This window comes from Trematomus bernacchii, unplaced genomic scaffold, assembly GCF_902827165.1.
Source record: "Trematomus bernacchii unplaced genomic scaffold, fTreBer1.1, whole genome shotgun sequence".
In the NCBI taxonomy this organism is placed as follows: Eukaryota; Metazoa; Chordata; class Actinopteri; order Perciformes; family Nototheniidae; genus Trematomus; species Trematomus bernacchii.
The window spans coordinates 6299587-6320843 of NW_022987313.1; the positions used below are offsets into that span (position 1 = coordinate 6299587).

At 39.5% G+C, this 21257-nt stretch overlaps 1 protein-coding gene across 4 annotated transcripts in view; it reads right to left on the reverse strand.

Moving 5' to 3' along the window:
- Nucleotides 1-1037: 1037 nt before the first annotated feature.
- myo6b (myosin VIb) overlaps nucleotides 1038-21257 on the reverse strand; it is a 39970-nt gene continuing 19750 nt past the window's right edge. For 2 of the 4 annotated variants that reach the window (XM_034123621.1, XM_034123620.1), the window contains 14 exons: nucleotides 20358-20396; nucleotides 20161-20254; nucleotides 19255-19385; nucleotides 18952-19029; nucleotides 18686-18815; nucleotides 17039-17129; nucleotides 15139-15289; nucleotides 13638-13846; nucleotides 13450-13528; nucleotides 8591-8751; nucleotides 5512-5615; nucleotides 4129-4263; nucleotides 2942-3160; nucleotides 1038-2317 (listed from right to left, as the gene is read on the reverse strand). In XM_034123621.1, the coding sequence (XP_033979512.1) occupies nucleotides 2118-2317; nucleotides 2942-3160; nucleotides 4129-4263; nucleotides 5512-5615; nucleotides 8591-8751; nucleotides 13450-13528; nucleotides 13638-13846; nucleotides 15139-15289; nucleotides 17039-17129; nucleotides 18686-18815; nucleotides 18952-19029; nucleotides 19255-19385; nucleotides 20161-20254; nucleotides 20358-20396 (1821 nt within the window). In that variant the 3' untranslated portion in view covers nucleotides 1038-2117. Of the gene's footprint in view, nucleotides 2318-2941; nucleotides 3161-4128; nucleotides 4264-5511; nucleotides 5616-7782; nucleotides 8483-8590; nucleotides 8752-13449; nucleotides 13529-13637; nucleotides 13847-15138; nucleotides 15290-17038; nucleotides 17130-18685; nucleotides 18816-18951; nucleotides 19030-19254; nucleotides 19386-20160; nucleotides 20255-20357; nucleotides 20397-21257 lie in introns of those variants that run through there. The other 2 variants (XM_034123625.1, XM_034123622.1) reach the window with 2 other exon arrangements.

Here is a 21257-nt window from a genome sequence, read left to right on the forward strand (position 1 = left end):
AACTGTATTATGGGATGTAACTCTGTATAAGTATTGAAATCTATTGTTCATAGTGATCGAAACGTCTCGTTAGACAGAGAGCTATGGATGTCAAGGTGAAAGACTTAGGTTGTCTTAAAGTGGAACCTCGTATTTATTCTATATATTGAATGGTAGGAGCATTTCCTGTGTACCCTTTGCAGAGGCTGTTCTTTCCTCACAATGAGGTATTTATTATTTACAGACTGATACACATGATGGTATCTTAAGGTTAGACTGTAACATGTTGTTTATTTTACTGTTAATGCTTTACGTTTCCCCCAAAAGAGAATGAATGTATAAGCTGTTGACTTGGGTTATAACATGTTGTTGTTTATAGAACTGTTGGCTGCTAACCTGTATTTATCAGTCTGTCCTTCTCAAAACAACTCTTCCAACTAATCACCTCTGTTTTGAGATCTGGATTTTTTACACATTTTGCATTTAAAAGCAAACAAATAAAAATGTTTTTGCATTAAAAATACATTTTGTCTGTTTTTCGACATCTTAAAGATGTCTGAGCTTCATTGTGTCAAATTCAAAGTTATTATTCACGAGTTAAAGTATGAAGTCAACAATCTCTGTTTGAGGAAAGTACAAAAAGTGTTTGAATGCAAGTTAAGGACACGTCTACTTACTAATTGTTGCTTCAAATTCAAAGGTGTAGCTCCAATACCAATAATATGAAGAAATCTGCACTGAAGAGGCCCTTAAGTACAAAACATGTTGGCAGTCAAATCAAGGTCCACTTAATGTTCATACATTTCTTTTTTATATGTTTATAAGAGAAACATATCAAGTAAATGTCGACAAAAGAGAACCTTAAATCTGTTTTAATCCACTTGATCACTTAATGTGAGTGACCTGAGCTCAGTGACGACATCAGACTCACATTAGCCTTTGTTGTTTAATTAATCTACACGCTAATCTCTTTAGCTGCTAGATGTCAGATCCATTTCACTAACCACAGAATGAACTCGTTCTCACTTGTCAGGTATCTGTAAGAAAAAGGAACCAGGAACATGGGGGCACACATTTATTTTCTACAGTATTCCAGTGCAAAGGCCAACGTGTAACCAGCTCTTGTTTTGAGTTAATCAGTTTTATTCGGCTACTCTCTCTTTCAGTAAATAAGTGTAAGCTTAAAGCAAGGTACTGCATGGTGTAACCAATGAGATGTTCCTGGTCTAACTAACAAAGGACTCAAGTAATCAGCTTGCAGAAATATGACATGAACACACATAACCCACACACACACACACACAATACATTATTGTCTGCAAAACAACCCACAAAACTGCAAACGTAAAACTAACTTCTACATTTCCCTCTTGCATAACAAATGAACAACAATACAAAAAAAAAGAGATTCCCTTTTTCAGGGATTTTAACTGAATTGTAGACGCAGCAGGAAAATAAAGACTAAAATGATATTTAACCACACAGTTCTTTAAACGCATTATTCTATCTTTAACAATGCATTTGTTGACTATACGGAGTTAGTGGGCAGTTATTAAAGTTGATCACATGATTGTCCCGTTTCTTTGTCAAAATGTAAGTAGATGGACGATTGAAATATAATATGTATTATCCCTATTGATATGAAATACAGTATAAGATAACTATAGAAATATATATGTTGTATGTATATAATATAAATATAGACTATGAATTATGACTTGATAGACTTGTTCACACTTTTAAATATTTTCTTTCTTCTTGCGTCTAATTTATTGTCCCTTTTGCGGACCATTAAGGTTTTTGGGTTAATAGTTAGATAAGCTACACACATGTTAAGACTTCCTGGTTGTAGTGCAGTGATAATTCATTTTAAGGCCTCACAGTGTGATCGTACTAAGACTGAAATTACAATGCTAGACAAATAGGGTGTCACACAGCCAAATGAAGATATCAAAAGTGAACATAAAGAACAAGCAGGACTTTTGAGATGAGTACATACAGTAAGATTCTATAAGGAACCTCTTTCTCTGTGGTTACTTCTATTTATCCCACAAACCACAGGCACTCTGCCCCTGAATGTGCATGTGTGTGAGTCTGTGTCAGTGTCAGGTTTCTGGACGCTCTCCTCTGCCGCTGCCTCACTTGAGGAGACTCTGCAGCATGGCCGTGGCGTACGTGGGCCGGGCCTGCTTGTTCTCGATGGCTTTCTTGAGGTACTGAATCCCATCGCAGCGCTCCCAGATTTCTTCAAACTGCCGGGGCAGGATCTCCGCGCCCCTCTTCCTGGTCAGACCCGTCTCCTCCAGACTCAGCTCACACATCTCCATGTCGTCTTTCCCTGTGGGTGGGGGACCAATAAGGATAGGTGTACTGATGTGTGGTGCACAAGTATCATCATCCATTTGTTCACCTACTGTAACTCCTGTGTATGGATCAAGTCAAGTAATGCTAAAATAATGACTTCATTTACATAATTATTTCAGGGATTTTAAGCATTTTGATGCTTCCTTTGATTGATTAACATAGATATATTGGACAGTTTCTAAGAGAACAAAAGTGATTGGATGACATCATTTTCACGATTTCTTCTTATTAAAGTCCAAACCAGAAGTGTTTGACGTTTGGGACCGCTCAAATATAAAAAATAAATGTAAGTAAAATACTTCTACTTGCTCTATGTAAACAGTTTGCATTGTTAAACAGTATTTCAAGATTTAGGTCTGGATCTGTATTTTCATTAAATTGCTTCTAACTCTTATCCAAACGAAGTCTATATGCTGAGATGAGGTCACGAGTAGGTGTTGCTTTATTTGAAGGGGTCTCAAGCCAAACAGGTCAAGCAACACTGGACTAAATAAATGACTGATAATAATTGTGCCCCCCCAAATATAAAGCAACACATGCTTTTCTAGAGAGGCTCTATATGTGATAGTGTTAGGAAAAGTTAAAGCTGCCGACTCACCTGCGACCAACACAATCGGTTGTTTATCAGGGTGCAGCTCCATCTGCCTGGCGATCCAGGGCCCGTCGAAGTGGGCATACCACCAGCCCTTCTTTTTATTCTGCGGGTCTTTGTACTGGTCTGCGGGCCGGATGAAAGGAATGCGGAAATATCTCTGCTGGCGGTTCATGGCCACTTCCTGGTGCTGGGCCGCCATCGGAGGAGCTGGGTTCTGCTCAGCTGCAGACACACCGTTAAAAGATAAGGGCCAAGGTTCAAGGTCCAAGGTAAGATAAGACTTCTATGTAATGTGAAGATTGTTGTGTATCTCCATAGAAGCATACACAATAAAGCATCTGTGATTTGAACTTAAATAACCAGATAATACTCATGTTTTGCTAACGGCACAGAACAAGGTGAGTGGGGCTGGAGAAAATCTACAAAAGCTTTCAAAACAAAGATCAAAAAAGGATCCAGGAAATGCCCAAGTAAATACCACATGGAAAAGCCCCACTAAAGCAGCTTTTAGCCTCTTATGAAATGCCCCTGATAAGACCCCCGCTGCATCAGCATGCCAAAACAGGATCCGAGTATAAGACAACCACCGCACAGCTTTCAGGAGCTGGCATATCAAAGAGAAAGGAGGGTAAATAGTGAAAGTAGAAGCACCAGAGAATCGAAAGTTCCCATCAAATGTAATATTTGCTTTAAAGATGAAAAGGAAAGAAATGCAGAGGACCAGTAAGCTCTAAAGCTGCTCGATAACATTTGTGTGTGTTTGTGGCACAGACCATGCATGGCTGAGTAGAGAAGGAAAGGAGCAGAGCGAGCTGTCAGAGCAGCCTGACGAGGCATGGCTGGCAGTTACTTGCTAATTAGAACAAATATTTCTGACACAGCCAGACAGACGGCAGCTGCATTCCCAGGCCTTAGCGTCTCGTCGGCTAATTGAACGTTAGGAAACACGGGCGGGTTATTTGTGTGCAGGGCATTACTTCCTGCCAATGACAGAGGGGGGTGAAAGTGGAGAAAATCAACATTTGTCACCTGTAACTTCATGTGCCTGGGGCGACGTGTGGGAAAAGCACTGTGTGTGTATGTGCTGTGTGTGTGTGTGTATATATAGATTTCAGCACATATCCACAGGTGATGCGGTGATTAAAGGAGTTGAGCAACTGGATGATGCAGATATTAATGACTCCACAAACCGTAGTCAGTGATAGACTTAGGAGCCCTCTGCTCAGGTCCGTCATCGGTGCGTTTCTTGTTCTTGGACTTCCATGCGTGGTAGACCTTCAGACGGCGGTGGAACTCCTCTCTGCAGGCCGCCAGCAGGTCGATGTCTGAACACACAACAACACAACTGTGAGTACTCATAGAAATGCAACAAGGAAAGAGTTAAGGAAAGACATGGAACGTACACATTTGACTTCCCAAGTATTCACTTCCAGCTATGTTGACTCTTCTCAAGACTCTTCTCATTATGGTCTTTAGTAGGGGTCCAGCTTTAAAAATCCTAGATACTATATTTCCCATAATGCTGGCTTGTATCTTAAATGTGGCCCTTTCAACTCTTGTGTTTCCTGCCATTTTATTTTCAACCCAAGTGTGTGCTTAGAAAGCAAATACATGTATTTCTTAAAATGTCTTAAGTTGGTTGTAATGCTGTACATTTTGAATTTTCCACTTCTACTTCTAATATTCAATTTGTATGCATAAGGAGAAAATATTGTACTCACTAATTTGAAAGAATGCTTGTAATATTGCATAAGTATAATCGTGGTGATAGTGATTTCTTCATTCCAATCATTTCTAAAGAACCAGACTTGAATAACACATTGATGAAAGCAAAACAGAGGAAAACAAATAAAGCTCCACATATTTGAGACGAGTCGTGCAACATCGTTAATTTGGAGTTTAGGATCTCGCACAGTATTTTCTTTTCGGTAATAAAAGAAAACATTCACAGAACACAGTGAACATAAGGCCATAATCAGTTAGATTACAAACACAGTTTCTGGTATCACCACCAAAGCAAATGGGTTCCACAAATGAGCCAGATGTCCTTGGAAACCCACAGGGGGATGTCAGACCCCTCGCACTGATCAGTACTGTATACAGTGGCTTTTTATAAAGGCAGTGAGTAGTGTGGAAGCAGAGAGGCATCTGCTGTTCATGCTGACTGAGGAGGGGGTTGGCTGGGAATGACTAGAAGGGCAGTAATGGTGATAATTTCCTCTCTCCAATAAAACACATGCTGATAAGTCCCGGCAGCTGTGGGAAACATCCTCAGATCGCTCTTTAGATTTCTCAGGCTCGTGTCCACACTCTGTACAGCTGCAGCCTCAGCTTTTTACAGGCGTGAGAGGAGAGACACATGACACAGAGCACAGAGTGCCACCAAAAGTGCCAACAAGCGGCTGCTGAATGATTTCATGTTGGGGATGAAAACTATAAATGCATTAGGAATTAAGGAGGGAAAATAGATGCTTATCACTAAGAGCTCTACAGTCTTGATGTAACGGCAGGTTCAGAGCACACACACTTCTATAAAGGTTGCATCAGGCTGAATTTGTTAAGGGATTTCTCACCACAGGAAGTGTTGATGACATCTCGCAGCTCAGCATACTTCCACTTGCAGAGGTCATACTTTTTCACTCCTGCCGCAGCTTTAGTTGCCTGCACTTGAGGACCCCTGTGAGCGAGGAGCAGATGAACGTGGGTGAGTGTGAGAAAGAGAGAGAGAGGACAGGTGAGAGTGTGACAAGGTGGGAGTAACACAGATTAAGGGTTTGATTTTCAACGCTGAATATATTTCAGGGGAGTGAGAGAGAAGAGCAGCTCCTCAGAAACACAGTGAGCTACATTTCATGTGTAATCAAACTGGATGGAATCATTGTCAAGGGTAGTGTGATGTTGAATTTCAATGGCGGACAAAATACATGAATATTAAAAGGGAAACAGGATTGATTAAGTTCACCGCCCTTGGTGAGAAATGAAAACGGATGCCTCACTTCTTTCAAGCCCCCCCTTCATTGTCTCAGCCGATTAAATTCACATTAGGGGCCGGTCAGCAGGGGAGCTGAGAGCACAGTTTGTCCATATCATGCAGCCTGCTGTTTCAACTCCACTTAAAATGATGCCAAGCCCCCGCCAGGCTCAGACCTACATTCTCTGGCTTTGTTTTTACCTCTCCTTTAAGTTTGTTTTATCAAGAATATGAGATTGACTGAAAAATAAATGTGAAATGCACTGGAAAAAATGCTGCTCCAAAAACAAGTTGAAAAAAAGGTGTTTTCACTTGAGTACACACATCTGCCGATAGAACAAGTGAAAATTAGCTTGGTAAGATTTCTTGAAATAAGAAGGGATATTTAGATACATTTCATAATTTTCATCGAGATACAACTCAAAGTAAGATTTTTTGACTCAACAAGATGATGCATTGTCTAAAAACAAGACCCGATATCTCACTGCATTGTTACTTCTGAAGTTATTATGTCTTATAGCAAGTGTAAAGACATATTCTGACTAGATATTAGACAAATATACTTGGCAAGATTTCGAGTTGTTGTAGTGTGTCAGCTAGTGAAGTGACTGCTGCGGCCGTCTGAGCTCATGTTAGCCGAGGTGCCAGCTTCCCTGCTGAGTTGAGGCTGCTAATTCAATAATGAGGAGGATTTACCTCCTCTATTTACAGTCGGCATAGCTGCTAATGTCTCAGAGAAGAGGATTACTGATCAACGAATCATCAGCCAGATTACCATGTATAATTCATACTGACTGGGAAGATGATTCGGGATCATCGTCGACCTGCCTGAGACGTGCAAGTGTATGATTGTGACCAAACTAGTGTGGGTTTACTTTTGCTGCAGCCAGGGAAAGACAAAAAGGGCTTTGTTTTTGGCAGAAGGTGTACGGGAACATGGATGGTTGCACAGGGAGAGACTACAAACTACACCAGCCAGTGCGTATACTTCCTCTGCACACAGCTTTAATGTGGTTAAGCTCGGAGGTGTGCACATGTGATTCACGTGACCTTTGGATCTTCTTTCCTGCAACAGATCTGCTTTTGGTTTCCAGGGGTCAGCTGACTCACGCTAGGAAACGTGCACTATGACCCCTTGATGCCATAGCCAACAGTGACAAGATTACAGGCTTTAGATCAGATGTAATTTTGTGCTCGACAGGGGCCTGCAGATAAGCCCCATGCAGACTTTAAGAGAACTTCTCCTGGCTTTGAACACAGAGTGTTCTGGTTAAGGGAATTCACTCCCATTTACACTGTGGAGTTCAAATGATAATGAACGGTCAGAATCACTAACGGGTGGCTACGTTGCATTTGGATCGATGGCTGTGTTCGACCATCTTTTTTCAGTCCATATTGCACTTTGTATCCTTCTATGTGTGTTCTTGTATAGGCGATAGTGAATGAACACAGGGTTATTTCAAACACAGCTAGCGTGCAAGGTACATTAAACTGAAGGTTACCATGGGAACAGTACTTCGCAATATGTTCCTCAGCACGACTTATTATCGATTGTAACCTTGCAAACAGTAGAGCACGTCAACACTATCGTGGAAAATATAGAACCATTTGGACGAATATATATAGTTCAAAGAATGTGTAATAGAATTTGAGTCAGGCTGTTCTTATTCACTGTTGGTACATATACTTGTGTATACAAAATACACTAAAAGTTATATAATAAATAATACATTTTTAGGTACTGTAACTCATGTCGTTGTGAGCAGGGATGTGCAGGGTCTCCTCTAAGGAATGAGTTAATGTAGTATAGAGAGCATGTCCAAAAGCTCTTTCACACAGGAGACCGTTGTCTGTGTCCCGTGTGAAACCGAAAGTCAACCTTGATTTATTTTAGCGTACATTTATCACGTTCGGGATTTTAAATTTGCTAACAGCTATCTTAATTAGTAGCTAAGACTATAAACACCTGGTAATTAAAATCTAATATCATTAGAGACAAGAGTTAGCAAATTAAGACTAAAAGACAAAACTTCTAACGTGATTTACAAACAGTAATAAAACAGTTCTAAAACTATGAATGTATCCAGAAGACCTAACATTTCTAGCATTTAACACATAGACGGTCATGACTGCAAGCACTGCTAGGGACAGAGACAAGCTTTATCCCTTGCAGACTCATGCAGAGCCAATTGAGATCAGAGAAACAAAAAGATCACATGTGGCTCATTCTGATCCGCCTCTCATTTTGATTTGGAGCGCCATCTTCATTTTTGAGAAAGCAGTTATCACACATGATTCATGCCTCGTCAAAATATATCGTGCATCCAAACTCGACTGGTGATTTCTTGAATTAAAGGTTATTTTTCATTGGCTTTGCATTGATGGTATTATCCTACATAAGCATTTAAGACATGTATGACTACCACAGAGGATAGGACGGACAGGGAGGCAGGGAGGGATTATTGCTGGTGTTAGGTTCACTTGGACACGGACAGTTATAGGAACCCGTGCCGATATCTTACATGGATCTGGCTGAGGATGAAGAGATAGGGAGATCTGAAAAAGAACCGTCACTGGGAGAAAACAAAGCAACAGGAGAATTGCAGTTACACACGCATGCTGAGGTGAAAATGACATTTTGTTTAACCTGGGGCTTTTTGTTCATATATCAACATCAATACCTGCGCAGACTTGCATCCAACTGTGCCTCCTCAGTGATGAGCTCGGCCTCGCTCTGGGCGATTCGCATGGCTAACTCTCTGTCTCTGCGCTCCTGCTCCACTATGGTGCTGCGCTGGACCTGCTCCTCTCGCTCCTGAGCCAGCTGAACCTCCAACTCCGCCTGTAAACACACACAAACACACAATAGCTAGGGCCTTATGAAATCTACATAAACCTATTCCTTTCTCAAAACAGGTGCTGTGTGCAAGACCCTTCATAACAGCTAAAGCTCTGCTGCGTGCCTGATTAGACATATTTATCCGGGATGTAGAGCTGCTAATAAAGCGTTACTGGGTATTTGTCTAGACAGGGCAAACAACAGACAAACAATCAGTAGGGACATTTTTTATAACTTTGACACAGAGTCAAAACCCAGGTCTTTCTTCCCTTTTAGAGACAAAAAATACCTTTTTTAATTACATCAAATGTATCCCTAAAGGCACCTAGAGGGCAAATATATAAAAAATAATAGGTACAGTGTATCGGTTTGTGTATATAAAATATATACATATCCTATCTCCTTATATAAAAGCCACTAATGAAGTCTACAATGGATACTTTTTCTCTGGGGAGCTTTAAATATGAATGCCTCTTCCGTTTAAAATATATTATTCATACATGGTCCAATCAGCAGCTGAGCTGCATGGCCACTTAAAATTGTGATAGCCTTAGTGTGAAAGTTGAGCTGTTTTATAGCTTGTGCAAGCAGATTTTAAATAAACCCTTGCATTATGCTCAAAATAATTCTGACTACTACTCAAATTTTATGCAAAACCCCAAAGTCACCGTTGGCTATCTCCCAGTGAATTTGACAATGTTTTAAAAAAAAAGCTATGGTCAAGTACAATAAATGTTATCATGATGAAGCCACTAAAGTGCATTAACTCCCTCCCATTTCACAAGAGGGTCCTAAAAGAATACATATAGACAGATGTAGAAATTATTTATGTTCACACATATTCAATTCACTATGTTAAATGAAAGTGACATTGGAAGTCTTCAATTGAGTGAGGTCTCCTTTAAGAGAAAGTAAAACTGCAGAGTTCAAGACTCTGTGGATAAATCGCGTTAGCTTGAAAGACACCATGATACAAAGTTTGAGGGAGCAAGACAGTGCCAGACTAACCTTTGACACAGCAGAAAATAGCAAAGAACACAGAGTAAAAAGCCATCACAGTCACAGCAGGAACCTTAGGAAGTGTACTGCTGCAGCTTTGAGCCTTAGAGCAGTGGATAAACAAACTTTACAGACAGCTCCCTGAGACATATGGCTTATGACAACCTGGTGTCAACTGTCTCACCACTAGAAAAAGGGGGAAACATTACAGCATGCAAATGTCCAACTGGCCTTGGGTGAAAAAAGAAGGCTTCAGATGTACAGAAGGTGCGATGTGTGCGTGACTCTGTAACAGATGGATGAATGGATGGTAAAGGTGAGACATGATGGCAAAATTGAAGAGAAACAGGTGTGTGTGTAGTGATAAGACCAGAGTGGAAACAAAGGCAAGGAGCAAAAAAGCAATTACACATAAAAAGTGACAAATAAAATGTGAGTGAGTGAAACAGGCATGAGATAATAAAAGAAAGGATAGCTAAAACGTATGCTTTGTTAGGAGAAAATCTGCAGGAAGTGAAATCATCAATCAAGAGCCTGAGGGCAACCCACTGGGAATCTGAAAACCAATGTCAGGACCCAGCTGTTGCCGTGGGTGACCAAATGAGTGTTTCCCTCAGTGGGGAGAGCAGGCAGATTCTGCCCGGAGACTAGGGCCCTTTCTCATTTCCCTAATTTCTTCTCCTCGACTCCTCGGTCCTCCGGTAGTGACCCGGAAATGGATTTCAGCGCGCCATGTTGAAGGACATCTCATTTCTCTAAATGCACTTTGAGGACCGAGGATCGAGCATCGAGGAGGCTCTCTGGAGGAGCTATAATCGAGGATACACTGATAGGTCCTCCGCGGATGTATTTCCGGCAACAGTGATGTTTAAAAGAGTCGTGACGCACGGCCGGACTTATCTCAGCCAATGGCAGCTCTGCATGCATCCCCTGGATATTATTTTATTAACTGCTTTCATCGCTGCGCGATGTTTCCAGTGAGAACAGCTGTGAGGTCCGTGCAGAAAGCAGAGCAGTGTGTATAATATCACTCAGTATAACAGGCCTCCATTACTCTCTTTATTGGTATGCTTTAGTTTAGTAGATATCTACAAACAAAGAGTCGATATTTTTCTAAAACCATATAGCGCTTCACATAATAAAATACACAACGGCTGTATCCTGATATATATTATCATATCAGAGACTATATCCAATCTCTGATAGTGTTACGTTATTATGCGAGTGCTCTCGTACTTTTTGAGCGTTTGAATCGGAAATTGTATATATTTATATAAATATATATATAAATATATATGTGTGTGTGTATGTCTGCATCTGTAGCCTGTTATTGTCTCATTATACCGCACTGTGAATGAATTAAAAGTAAATATATAAGTCATCATGAACACAGTTCTGTCCATCAGACAGAGTGCTGTGCCTCCTGTCATCATTAACGGACGTCTCTTTAAAATGACCGCTCAGAGGAGAGGATTTCTAATTTCTCTAACCGCCTGCTGCTTCCCCTCCTCTCTCCTCGGTTCCCCTCCTCGATTCCTCCGCTCGCATCTCCTGTGGGACTAAGACACGAGGATAGGAGTCGAGGAGGGGAATTAGAGAAATGAGAAAGGGCCGAGGAAACAAAAACAGTAATGGTCATGCTGTGTGATTTATTTTTCGCTTGCCTTTTAACTACTTGACACAGATACTTTATACTCCATTCTTAGCCGCCAATGGATTTATATTTGAGCTTCGTAAAGTATTTGAAAATGAACTTCAAGAGGTATGACATTTTTTTAAATCTTAAATTAGTGGTACTGTGTGCTGTGACAAGAAAAGATTGTTTAGAATGACCGGTGTGTTACACGTTCAAGTAGTAGTAGTCATATATTCAACATTATAGTACACTTAATTACAAAGTAATAGCATCAAAATGTAAAGAAAACACAAAGGGTTAAAGTACCTAACCCTATAATTGTTATTAGAGGCCTACAGTGCACCACTGTCTGCCTATATTCCAGTCCTGTTTGTAACACAGCCGAACAACATTGGTAGAAATTAATTGAATACAATATTCAACATTTGGTTTCACTCATTCCCTCCTTAAATTGACATAATGTTTTGCAGTGCAGTTACTAGGTTAACATGAGGTCTTGCAGTGTGGTTAAAAAAAATTAACATACAGTGTAGTAGGTCTACCCTGAAATTGACAGGAGGTTTTGCCCTGTATTTTTGCGAGTATGAAGTATGACGTTGTTCCGGCTTGTTAGTATTTCATTTATAGAATTAACTTATTAGAAAGAGTTATGAAAGTTTAGCAGTGATAGGATAATTGTGAAACGTTTTACCTGAACAACCCACGGGACATCCGGAAGTGCCGGTGAATGTGTAGCGCTTCTCATGCTCGGTAAGCTAGCTTGTTTTGTTGTGTTAGCAACGCATTTATTTCCATGTAAACCCAATCAAGTGGTTATCAAGTGTCTAAATGGAAATGTCATGGTGCATCTACGTTTTAGTTTCTCATAAAAAAGGATGAGAAAACCTCTAATAATGTCGAGTTCTAAAACACGTTTCATGATGTTGACATAGATGATTAATACAGTGTAGCATAGCACATTTTTTCAAGCAATATTTTTCATAACAAATAGTGCGCCTGGAAATGTAGTTTTTCTACTAAAAAAAGATTGTGTTTACTGGTGAAATACTTTGTTTCTATAGGAAAATACCATCTTTCTTTTACTGAGAGAGTAAAGGTGTATATGTTTAATGTGAATGTGTATACTATGTGTTTTACTGCTTAGCTGAAACCGTTTAACCTATTACTGTTTTAATGTCTGATAGTTGTTTTGTGTCAATGTATATAAGCCTGTTTGTGAATGCAGGTCAGTTGTATTATTGAGTGAGAAGATCCAGTGAAGGAGATCCAACGATTCCAGTAGCAGTCCAACCTGGATCATTGACACTGTAACAGCCGTTTTTTATGTCAGTGTGAATGTTGCATTTGTGTTGCTGTTCATTTGTAGGCAAACTAAAGTTGCATTTATCTGAATTCACTTTTCATGCAGTGTTTATTGCTTGACTCTAAAGAGAGGTGTAGTCCTGTACCCAGGAGTTGGTTTCATATTGAAGCTCCTAAATGCCATTTCAAGCTGTTTGAGCTTCTTTTAGCACCATAAACATATCCATTACCATCGTTGTTTTCTATTATTGTCAATTGTTTGAAGAGTGCAAAGTGACATCTTCAAAAATAGCTTGTTTTGTTCGTTTTTGTAATACTTTCGTGACAGGATTTATTCTAACTCAAACAATACTGCACAATATACTGCAGAGACTAAGCCAATGATAGACCAGCTCAATCACAGATTAGGATTATGTCTAGGAAAACATCTTAAATGTGATTATAATAGCAGGGTGTGAGCATTCAGTCGCTGCAGGGGTGTAAGGGTCAGTTACCTCATTTTAAGTAAACATTGAGCTTAGAAGAGTCTGCAGGGAACTAAGAGTTCATTCATGTATGCACAGGAAAACAAATATACCCACAGCAGAAACGTTAAAAGACATACAGTATAACTTGTACACACTTGATATTGAATCAAATCTAATGTTGTTCTCATTTTCCACGTAGTTCTCCTAAATTTCGATCCCGGGCTTCAAACATGTTGTGCTGATGAGTACAACATTAGACCATATTATAAATATATAGCATTTTAAGGTGGTCCAAACCTGTATTGCTCTCTCTTCCGCCTCTCTCTTTTTTCTATCCTCCTCCTCCTGCTTTCTCTTCAGCTCCATCTCTGATTTTCTAAAATGTTTGGGGAAAAGAAAACTTTACTAAAACAGACATACAACTTATAGTTCAAACCTTAACCATGGCATTTAAAAGAACCTGATAATCCTCCACCATCACTTACAGTCTTCTGTCGTCTTCCTCCTGTTTGCGTCGTTGCTCGTCCTTCTCCCTTCTCTTCCTTTCTTTTTCCATCTCGTCCTCGATGTGTTTCAGCCTCTCGCTCTCTTCCTCTTCCTGCTTCTTCTTTTGCATTGAAGACAGCAGCTGCTCTGAGCGCTTCACCAGACCCTGGTATTCTGTGTCGATCTCTTTCCGGGTCATCAGTGTGGCCTAGGGGTCAAGAGGAAGATCAGAATGTCAGGTCATGGTCACAAAATGAACAACATACTTTATTTATTCATCCAAGTATCCAATCAATTCTCAACCATTGGCATCAGGTGGTTCAAATCCATGGTTTGCCTTGATTACTTTAATAACTAGTGGCGACGAGATTCCCTTAGGAAAGCTATTATGCTGCTCTGAATTCGACAAAAATGTTATTTACTGTCAATCAGGTGAGGTAACATCTTTAAAGAGGAGTGACACTTAGTGCACTTGTAGCCTGACTCTGCACGCACTCCACAGTTACCATGGCACAAGCTTCCCATGTGGCAGGAAGGGAAGACACTGACTGACACTGAGACTGTCACTTGCGTGCTGCAGCCACAATGCTCAATTCCCCACTATACTTGTCAGACAATCAGCGGCGACAGAAGAGGTCACCGCATTGTGAAGATTCATTAGAGTCAGTCTTTAACGGTGACACAGGGAGGGGAGATGACAAGGTCTTGTCCCCTACGTATAGAGTTCTGAATGACAGCCATTGGCCTCTCATGCATTATTCATTCAGAGACGCTGTGCCAGGAGCAATTTCTAAGCAATCTGAACTCCATGAGTGCCTACTGTGGGGCTTTTAATACGCAAACAGACGAAGATAGGGTGAGTGAGAGAGGGTGATTGACCCTGAGGAACCTATTATCACTCCAATCATATCTGTAGATTGCTTACAGATAACAGAGTACAATATTTAAGAAAGAATAATGATTATTGGGAAGTTGGTGCCCTGATGGCATGACGTGCGAATGCGATGATTTGCCATACCTAGAGGGTCTAATAAGACTAGTGCTTATTGCGCAGGGAGAGCTGGGATTCCACTAACTAAGTTTGATCATTTAGCAAAACAGTTATACAATTATATAAGTGGAGAGGAGAGGATTGGATTTCTTCTTCACCAAACGCTTCTTTTTATCCTGAGGTGATGGAAAATATTGATTCTTGGAGGAAGAATGAGAAAAGGGCACGGCACACTTAGGAAAGGGCATAATGTAGAACAGTGGAGGACTTCTTGTGCCAGGGAACTACAGGTGTGAATGTAGAGAACCATATGAATGCGAGCCAGTCATGCTCGAAGCCATGTTTGAGGAGTGTTCCCCAGATAAACGCAGAAAGAAGAACAGCAACATGTTTTATTGCTCACACTGTATCATGCTCAAGGCACCTGGGAAAGCAGTTGACACTTTCAGCTTTAAAATCACCAGAGCATTAATCCTTGAGTTGTATGAAAGAGGTGAACAGTGACTCACCTTTATCTTTGCTAACAGAGCGTCGATGGAGGCAGCCAGATCCTGAGCCTGTTTGGCCATCTCCGGCTTGGCCTCCTTCAGCCCGCTCACCACCTCGTTGAAGCGCTCCATGTGTTTCTTCAGGTTTCGAACCTTCACCATGCCGTCGATGCTATGAGAGAAGAGAAAAATACAAACTTACACATGAATATGTCATGAATTAATGTAAGTATAATATTCTATACAAATGACTACAATTTTGAATAGGTGAAGCCAGGAATCAAATTACGGTAGGGGGGATGAAACATTTATTTACCTGTAATCCAAATTAAATATTGCAACAAATGTTTCTTATACTTATGCCTGGAAGAGTCTTGATTTAGATGATGATTTCAGACATCTCTATAGCGGACCATCTCCTAACTTTAATGTTATTTGAACGTTTGCTTGCCTGACTCATCATCATTGCATTGACATTGGCTCACATGTCGCACCCTTTTGACATATTGATGGTGTATTTAATGTGTGTGTTTGAGCAGAAATGATGGTGTGTTTGTGGGTCTGACTTGCTTGCAGTCTTGCACTAGAATACTTTGTTGGTGACCGCAGACAAAAGTTTTGGTACGTGCCCTTTGAGCCGGTGTAGTATGACTTATCATCATCTACAGACTTACAGGAGATACTGTAAGATTGTGAGACTTCAGTTCTTATATTCCATATATATTCCTATAGATAAGGATTATATAATCAGGATATTCCTATCAAATTAATTTCCAGTATAAATTAGGGCTGCTCAATTAATCGTATTTCAAATCGCAATTACGATTTTGGCTTGCAACGATTATGAAAACAACATAATCGAAATAAAACAATTATTTTATTTTTATTTTATTAATATAAATTATTGTTTTTTCCGTTGAATTATACTTAAAGTTCAGGGTAATCAACTGTTAAAAATACACTGTTCACATTTTTTTTTCAATAAATTGATGTTTTCAAAGTAAATGGATAATCGTTTTTAATAATCGTGATATCAATTATTGACCCAAATAATCGAGATTATGATTTTTGCCATAATCGAGCAGCCCTAGTATAAATCCCACTTGACTGTTAGCTTGTGGAGCAATTATTAAAAGTCATAGGAGTGTGTTTTGGATTACATTGGCAAAAACGTATTCTAATTTAGACATTTTGCACCCTTCGTCCACTTCCTGAATATATTGTGTATGAGGGAGGTGTGGTTGGTTGCCAACAGTTCTTTACACTACTGTGTATTCGCCGAGCCATGTCCACTTCCAAGCGTTTCAAATCCCCCTGTTATTGCATCCTGAGTGACCACATATTCAGTATCACTCTGAAATACATTGTACTATTGGCCTTTAACACCCAGTTTCTTTACCTGCAAAGCTTTTGTGCTGCATTTGGAATTTTTAGTGTGCATTGTGCAACTCTATTATTTAGGAAAATGGACGTATCTGTACTTGGTATGGCAGAGGTTTGATATTAAATGACTCAGGAGCCAAAAACTTGATCTGGACTTTCCTATACAAAACATTTTCTTTGGCACTCGTACACATACCGCCAATCACAGGGAAAATCAGATTCTTGAAAAGCTATCACCTGCATGGGTGCTTGAACAAGAGCACCTTTTTCCAAATGCATCCCAATACAGCAAGACATACAATGTATCCCAAAGCAGGGCAGTGAGACATAATTTCTTCACAGATGACTTTCTAGATTGATTTGAACTCCTAGATGCACAATATGGGAAAGCCATCAAAACCCACCAAGCGTGAATCAGTTTAAATAAAAAGCACAAAAGAGTACAGGGTGACGGAGGGAAAAAAAGAGAGAAAAGCGCACCCACAAACAGTAAAAGCATTGTGTGTGTGTGTTTGCAAAGAACAACGAGGAAACTCACCGTGGCTTATGCTTTTTCTTACACAGCCACATGCGGACAGTCTTTTGAATCTTAATGCAGGCCAGAGCTCTGTACCTCATCTTGTTCCGAACTGTTGAGCATTGGGAGAAAAAGGAAGAGGATTTAAACAAAGATCATACAAATACTTAAAGTGTCGGCTTGTCCAATAAACGCAAAAAGATACATACATACTTGGTCAAATGCTATTCCATGGAAATAGTTCTGCAATGCCCTCCTTATACTCAAATATAATATAAAACATTATATTAAGAACTAAATATTCATAAAAGCACAAGTAATAATAAGTACCCAAAAAGTTCAAATTATGGTGTAGCTAATGTTACAGATATGTGCATTTACTGCTATAATGGGTAACATTGAGCAACATAAAGCAGGACTGAATATCGCATGTATAACTATGTATGTATATCACACACACACACACACACACACACACACACACACACACACACACACACACACACACACACACACACACACACACACACACACACACACACACACACACACACACACACACACACACACACACACACACCACACACACACACACACACACACACACACACACACACACACACACACACACACCCACACACACACACACACCACACACACACACACACACACACACACACACACACACACACACACACACACACACACACACACACACACACACACACACACACACACACACACACACACACACACACACACACACACACACACACACACACACACACACACACACACACACACACACACACACACACACACACACACACACACACACACACACACACACACACACACACACACACACACACACACACACACACACACACACACACACACACACACAATAATGAGGTGAGGTGTTAAATGACCAGGGACATTAATTTCCTCAGGCCATTTATGCAAGCAGTGTGTGGTCAAGCAGAGGCAGCGTTCTGTTATAACTTTAATGCAATTTCATCGGATGCTGCTTCAAAAATACAAAGGAGCCAGTCTGCACTTTGTTAAATGGTGGAAATCAATAACTTAGCAAAGTGTAATGGTTCAAGTAAATGCTTTTGGAGTCCCATACCTCTATATTGCTATAGGCAGCTGCTTTCAATATTCAGAATGAATGGAAGAGCATGAAATATGGTTCAATATAGCTATCAGAGCTATACAGTAAAACGAAAAAGGAAATGACAAAGCATCTTATACATAATTCACTGGAAACTTTGTACTTCTGGCCCTTATTCTATTATTCATTTGTTTAAATTGCTGTTTTTGTGTAGAAGTCTTTTGTGATGGCAGACAAACAAAAAGTGCACCAGGCTATATATTACATATATATAAAATATATTTAATATAATTAAAATATATATTATATATTCTGAAAAATGTAAGTTAAGTCATGACTAATAGGTAGTAGAGAAATAGACACAGACGAAGGCTATGTAAATTATCATCACATATTTTATCTTATGTGTAGACAAGGTAAATTATCAAGTCCTAAAACAAAAATAAAACATAAATCCCTATAAATTACATTTATAATAGAAATAATAGAACAGAAAGACAATCTAAATGTTCTCTAAGCTTCACTGCTGTTACTCAATAGATTTCACCCACGTTTGATGACAGACAGGCTGCACCACTGGACCTTCTTCCAGAGGCTGCACAGCAACCACTGGTTGACTTTCTTCAGCAGCTCTGCGAGGTGGTCTGGATCCGACTTCATGATCTGGTCAAACTCAGCAAACTGATGCACGCACACAGACGAAAACACAGAAACAAAAACTAAATTAGAACCCTTGTAGTTAACTGTGTATTTGTAGTGTTTCTGCATAATGATCTTAAACATCAATGGATAACCAATACTGTTGACTTCTCTGTACCTTTCCAGGGCGGAAGAACACTCTGGTCAATCCAAACTTGAAGTCATTGTCATTTAGTCCCAGAGCTTTGAACAAAGCCTGCAGAGGTACAGAAACACATTCAGTGACAAAGCAATATTTAGAAGACTGTAGGCTGCTAAAGTGTTTATGTTTGTTAATCATTTCCCAGATGTCAGTTTGGCTAAAGGCTTTTTTGTTGCACAACTAATTAGACTTTATTTCAAACAGATATTATCTTAAACCAACAGCTCATTTTGTTTCTCCAGTGATTGAGAACAAATATTCAATTTGATGCAACCCCACCTTGCAGAAGAGTCGTGGATTCAGGCGTACGAGCTTGGCTGGCATATATTGTTTATACATGTTGTAGAGCTCATGAAAGGGGGCTCTGGAGGGGAAACCCCCCTGCATCAGGTCCAACACCGACACCATTCCTAATCAAGAAAAACGTAATGTATAAAGGGCTAATGAAGAGAAAGAGTATCGCCTCTGGAATCACAATGTGCACTTCTAACAATATCAAAGGAACATTATTGGCTTTAATGAAAGAAAGCTGAAGTGTGTTTGTTAACATACAGCACCGACTATTCTGTTTCATCTCTTACAAGTCTTTCATGAATGTTTCATTTGTGTGTGCATGTAAGTGAGATTATTTTCATACAGTATCTACAAGAGGAGGCACTACAAGAAAGAATCTTACTTTAATGTAATCACAAAGGCTGTTGCAGGATTCACTTCTGCATCAGTTACAGTAGCAGTATGCATTGGCTTCAACATACATCATTTAGCACAGTTTTTTTTCTTTAGAGCAACAGGAAGCAAATAAAAATACTTTCACTTCCATCATGGCCCAGGCCTCAAGTGAAGATGTAACATTTACGAACATATCTACATTTTCTTATGTGAACATTTAACTAAAAACGATTGACACTGTAATAGTGTTAGTGAAAACCTAGTAACATTACTAAAAAACCTGCGGCTTCTCTTTTTGAGGAAATCTCCAATATTTAGTTCAAATTCTTCAAGTTCTTAGATATGGCTTATCCATATTTTTTTTAAATATGTCATGAGATGCTTCACTATAGTTGTCCATCCCTTGTTTTCAATGAATAAGACGTACATTGGGTGACGATATCTTTGGATTATTAAGTCAAAGTGAAAATAACTAAATAAATCTCTATGGTAAATTGTATACATTCTTGGTCCTACCTGAGCACTGCAGCTGTGAGAGAATCAGAGCTCCTTCAAACTTGTGGCTGACCATCTTCAGGTTGGGTTTGACGCAGCGGATGAAACTTGAGCCCTAAGCACACAAAGATGAATAAGTACTTATTGATTCTAAGCAGGAAAGCAAAATAACATTTTCTAGAGAAAGTTCAATTAAAATGACATGACATTATACTCACAGTGCTGCGAAGCTTTTCTAACAGCGTGTTTAGCTGGGTCTGTGGGTGTGTGCAGAAAAAAAGATAGTGATTTGATTTGTATTGTTTGAGACGAAGGTAGGCCAGACGCACATTACCAAAAGTTAACAGTCATGCAAGGACAAAGGCGAGGCAGATTTATTTGTACAGCACATTTCAACATCAAGGACATTCAAAGTGCTTTCCATAAGACATAACGTCATTAAGACAAGATATAAAAGAACCACAGGCCATTTTAAAAGATAATACAAAAAGACAAATGCAAAGCATTCCAGGCGGATTGAAGCAAAGTAAAACTGAAGATATATATCAGATAGAATAAAATGTAGACTAAGCAGTAAAATACAGTGGTGCTATAGCGCAGTGCAAAATATACATTAGAAGAAACTTATTCTGTGCCCTAAACTACTTAGTGCTTTAATATAGAAACCAAAAGCAGAATTTAAGTCAATTCTTTGACAAACAGGACACAACTGTAAAGATCTGAAAAGTGGAGTGATGTGAGCCATTCTTCTATATTAGTTAATATATATAATAAGACTAACAGCATTTTACTGAATCAACTGCAGCTTCTCATTGACTTTTTCAGACATGCACATTGATAATTCCTTCATTTCTTGATATACTGTTGAGGCAATAGTAGACGGATTGTGTAATTGTTTTACTTTGGATGATACAACTTGGGTCCAGACCGCAACAAGATTTCTGCCCTGGTTTGCGGTGTTGAATGTTGGCAAATGAAACTTTTAATCATTCATCTTTGGCTCCAAAAACATTTCTTCAGCACACTTAACTATTTTTCTATTTGATAGTTACTCTGCTTGTTTGGGCCCATAGTCTTCTGCATCATTCTGGAAATATGTTGTTGTTCTCCATGACCTG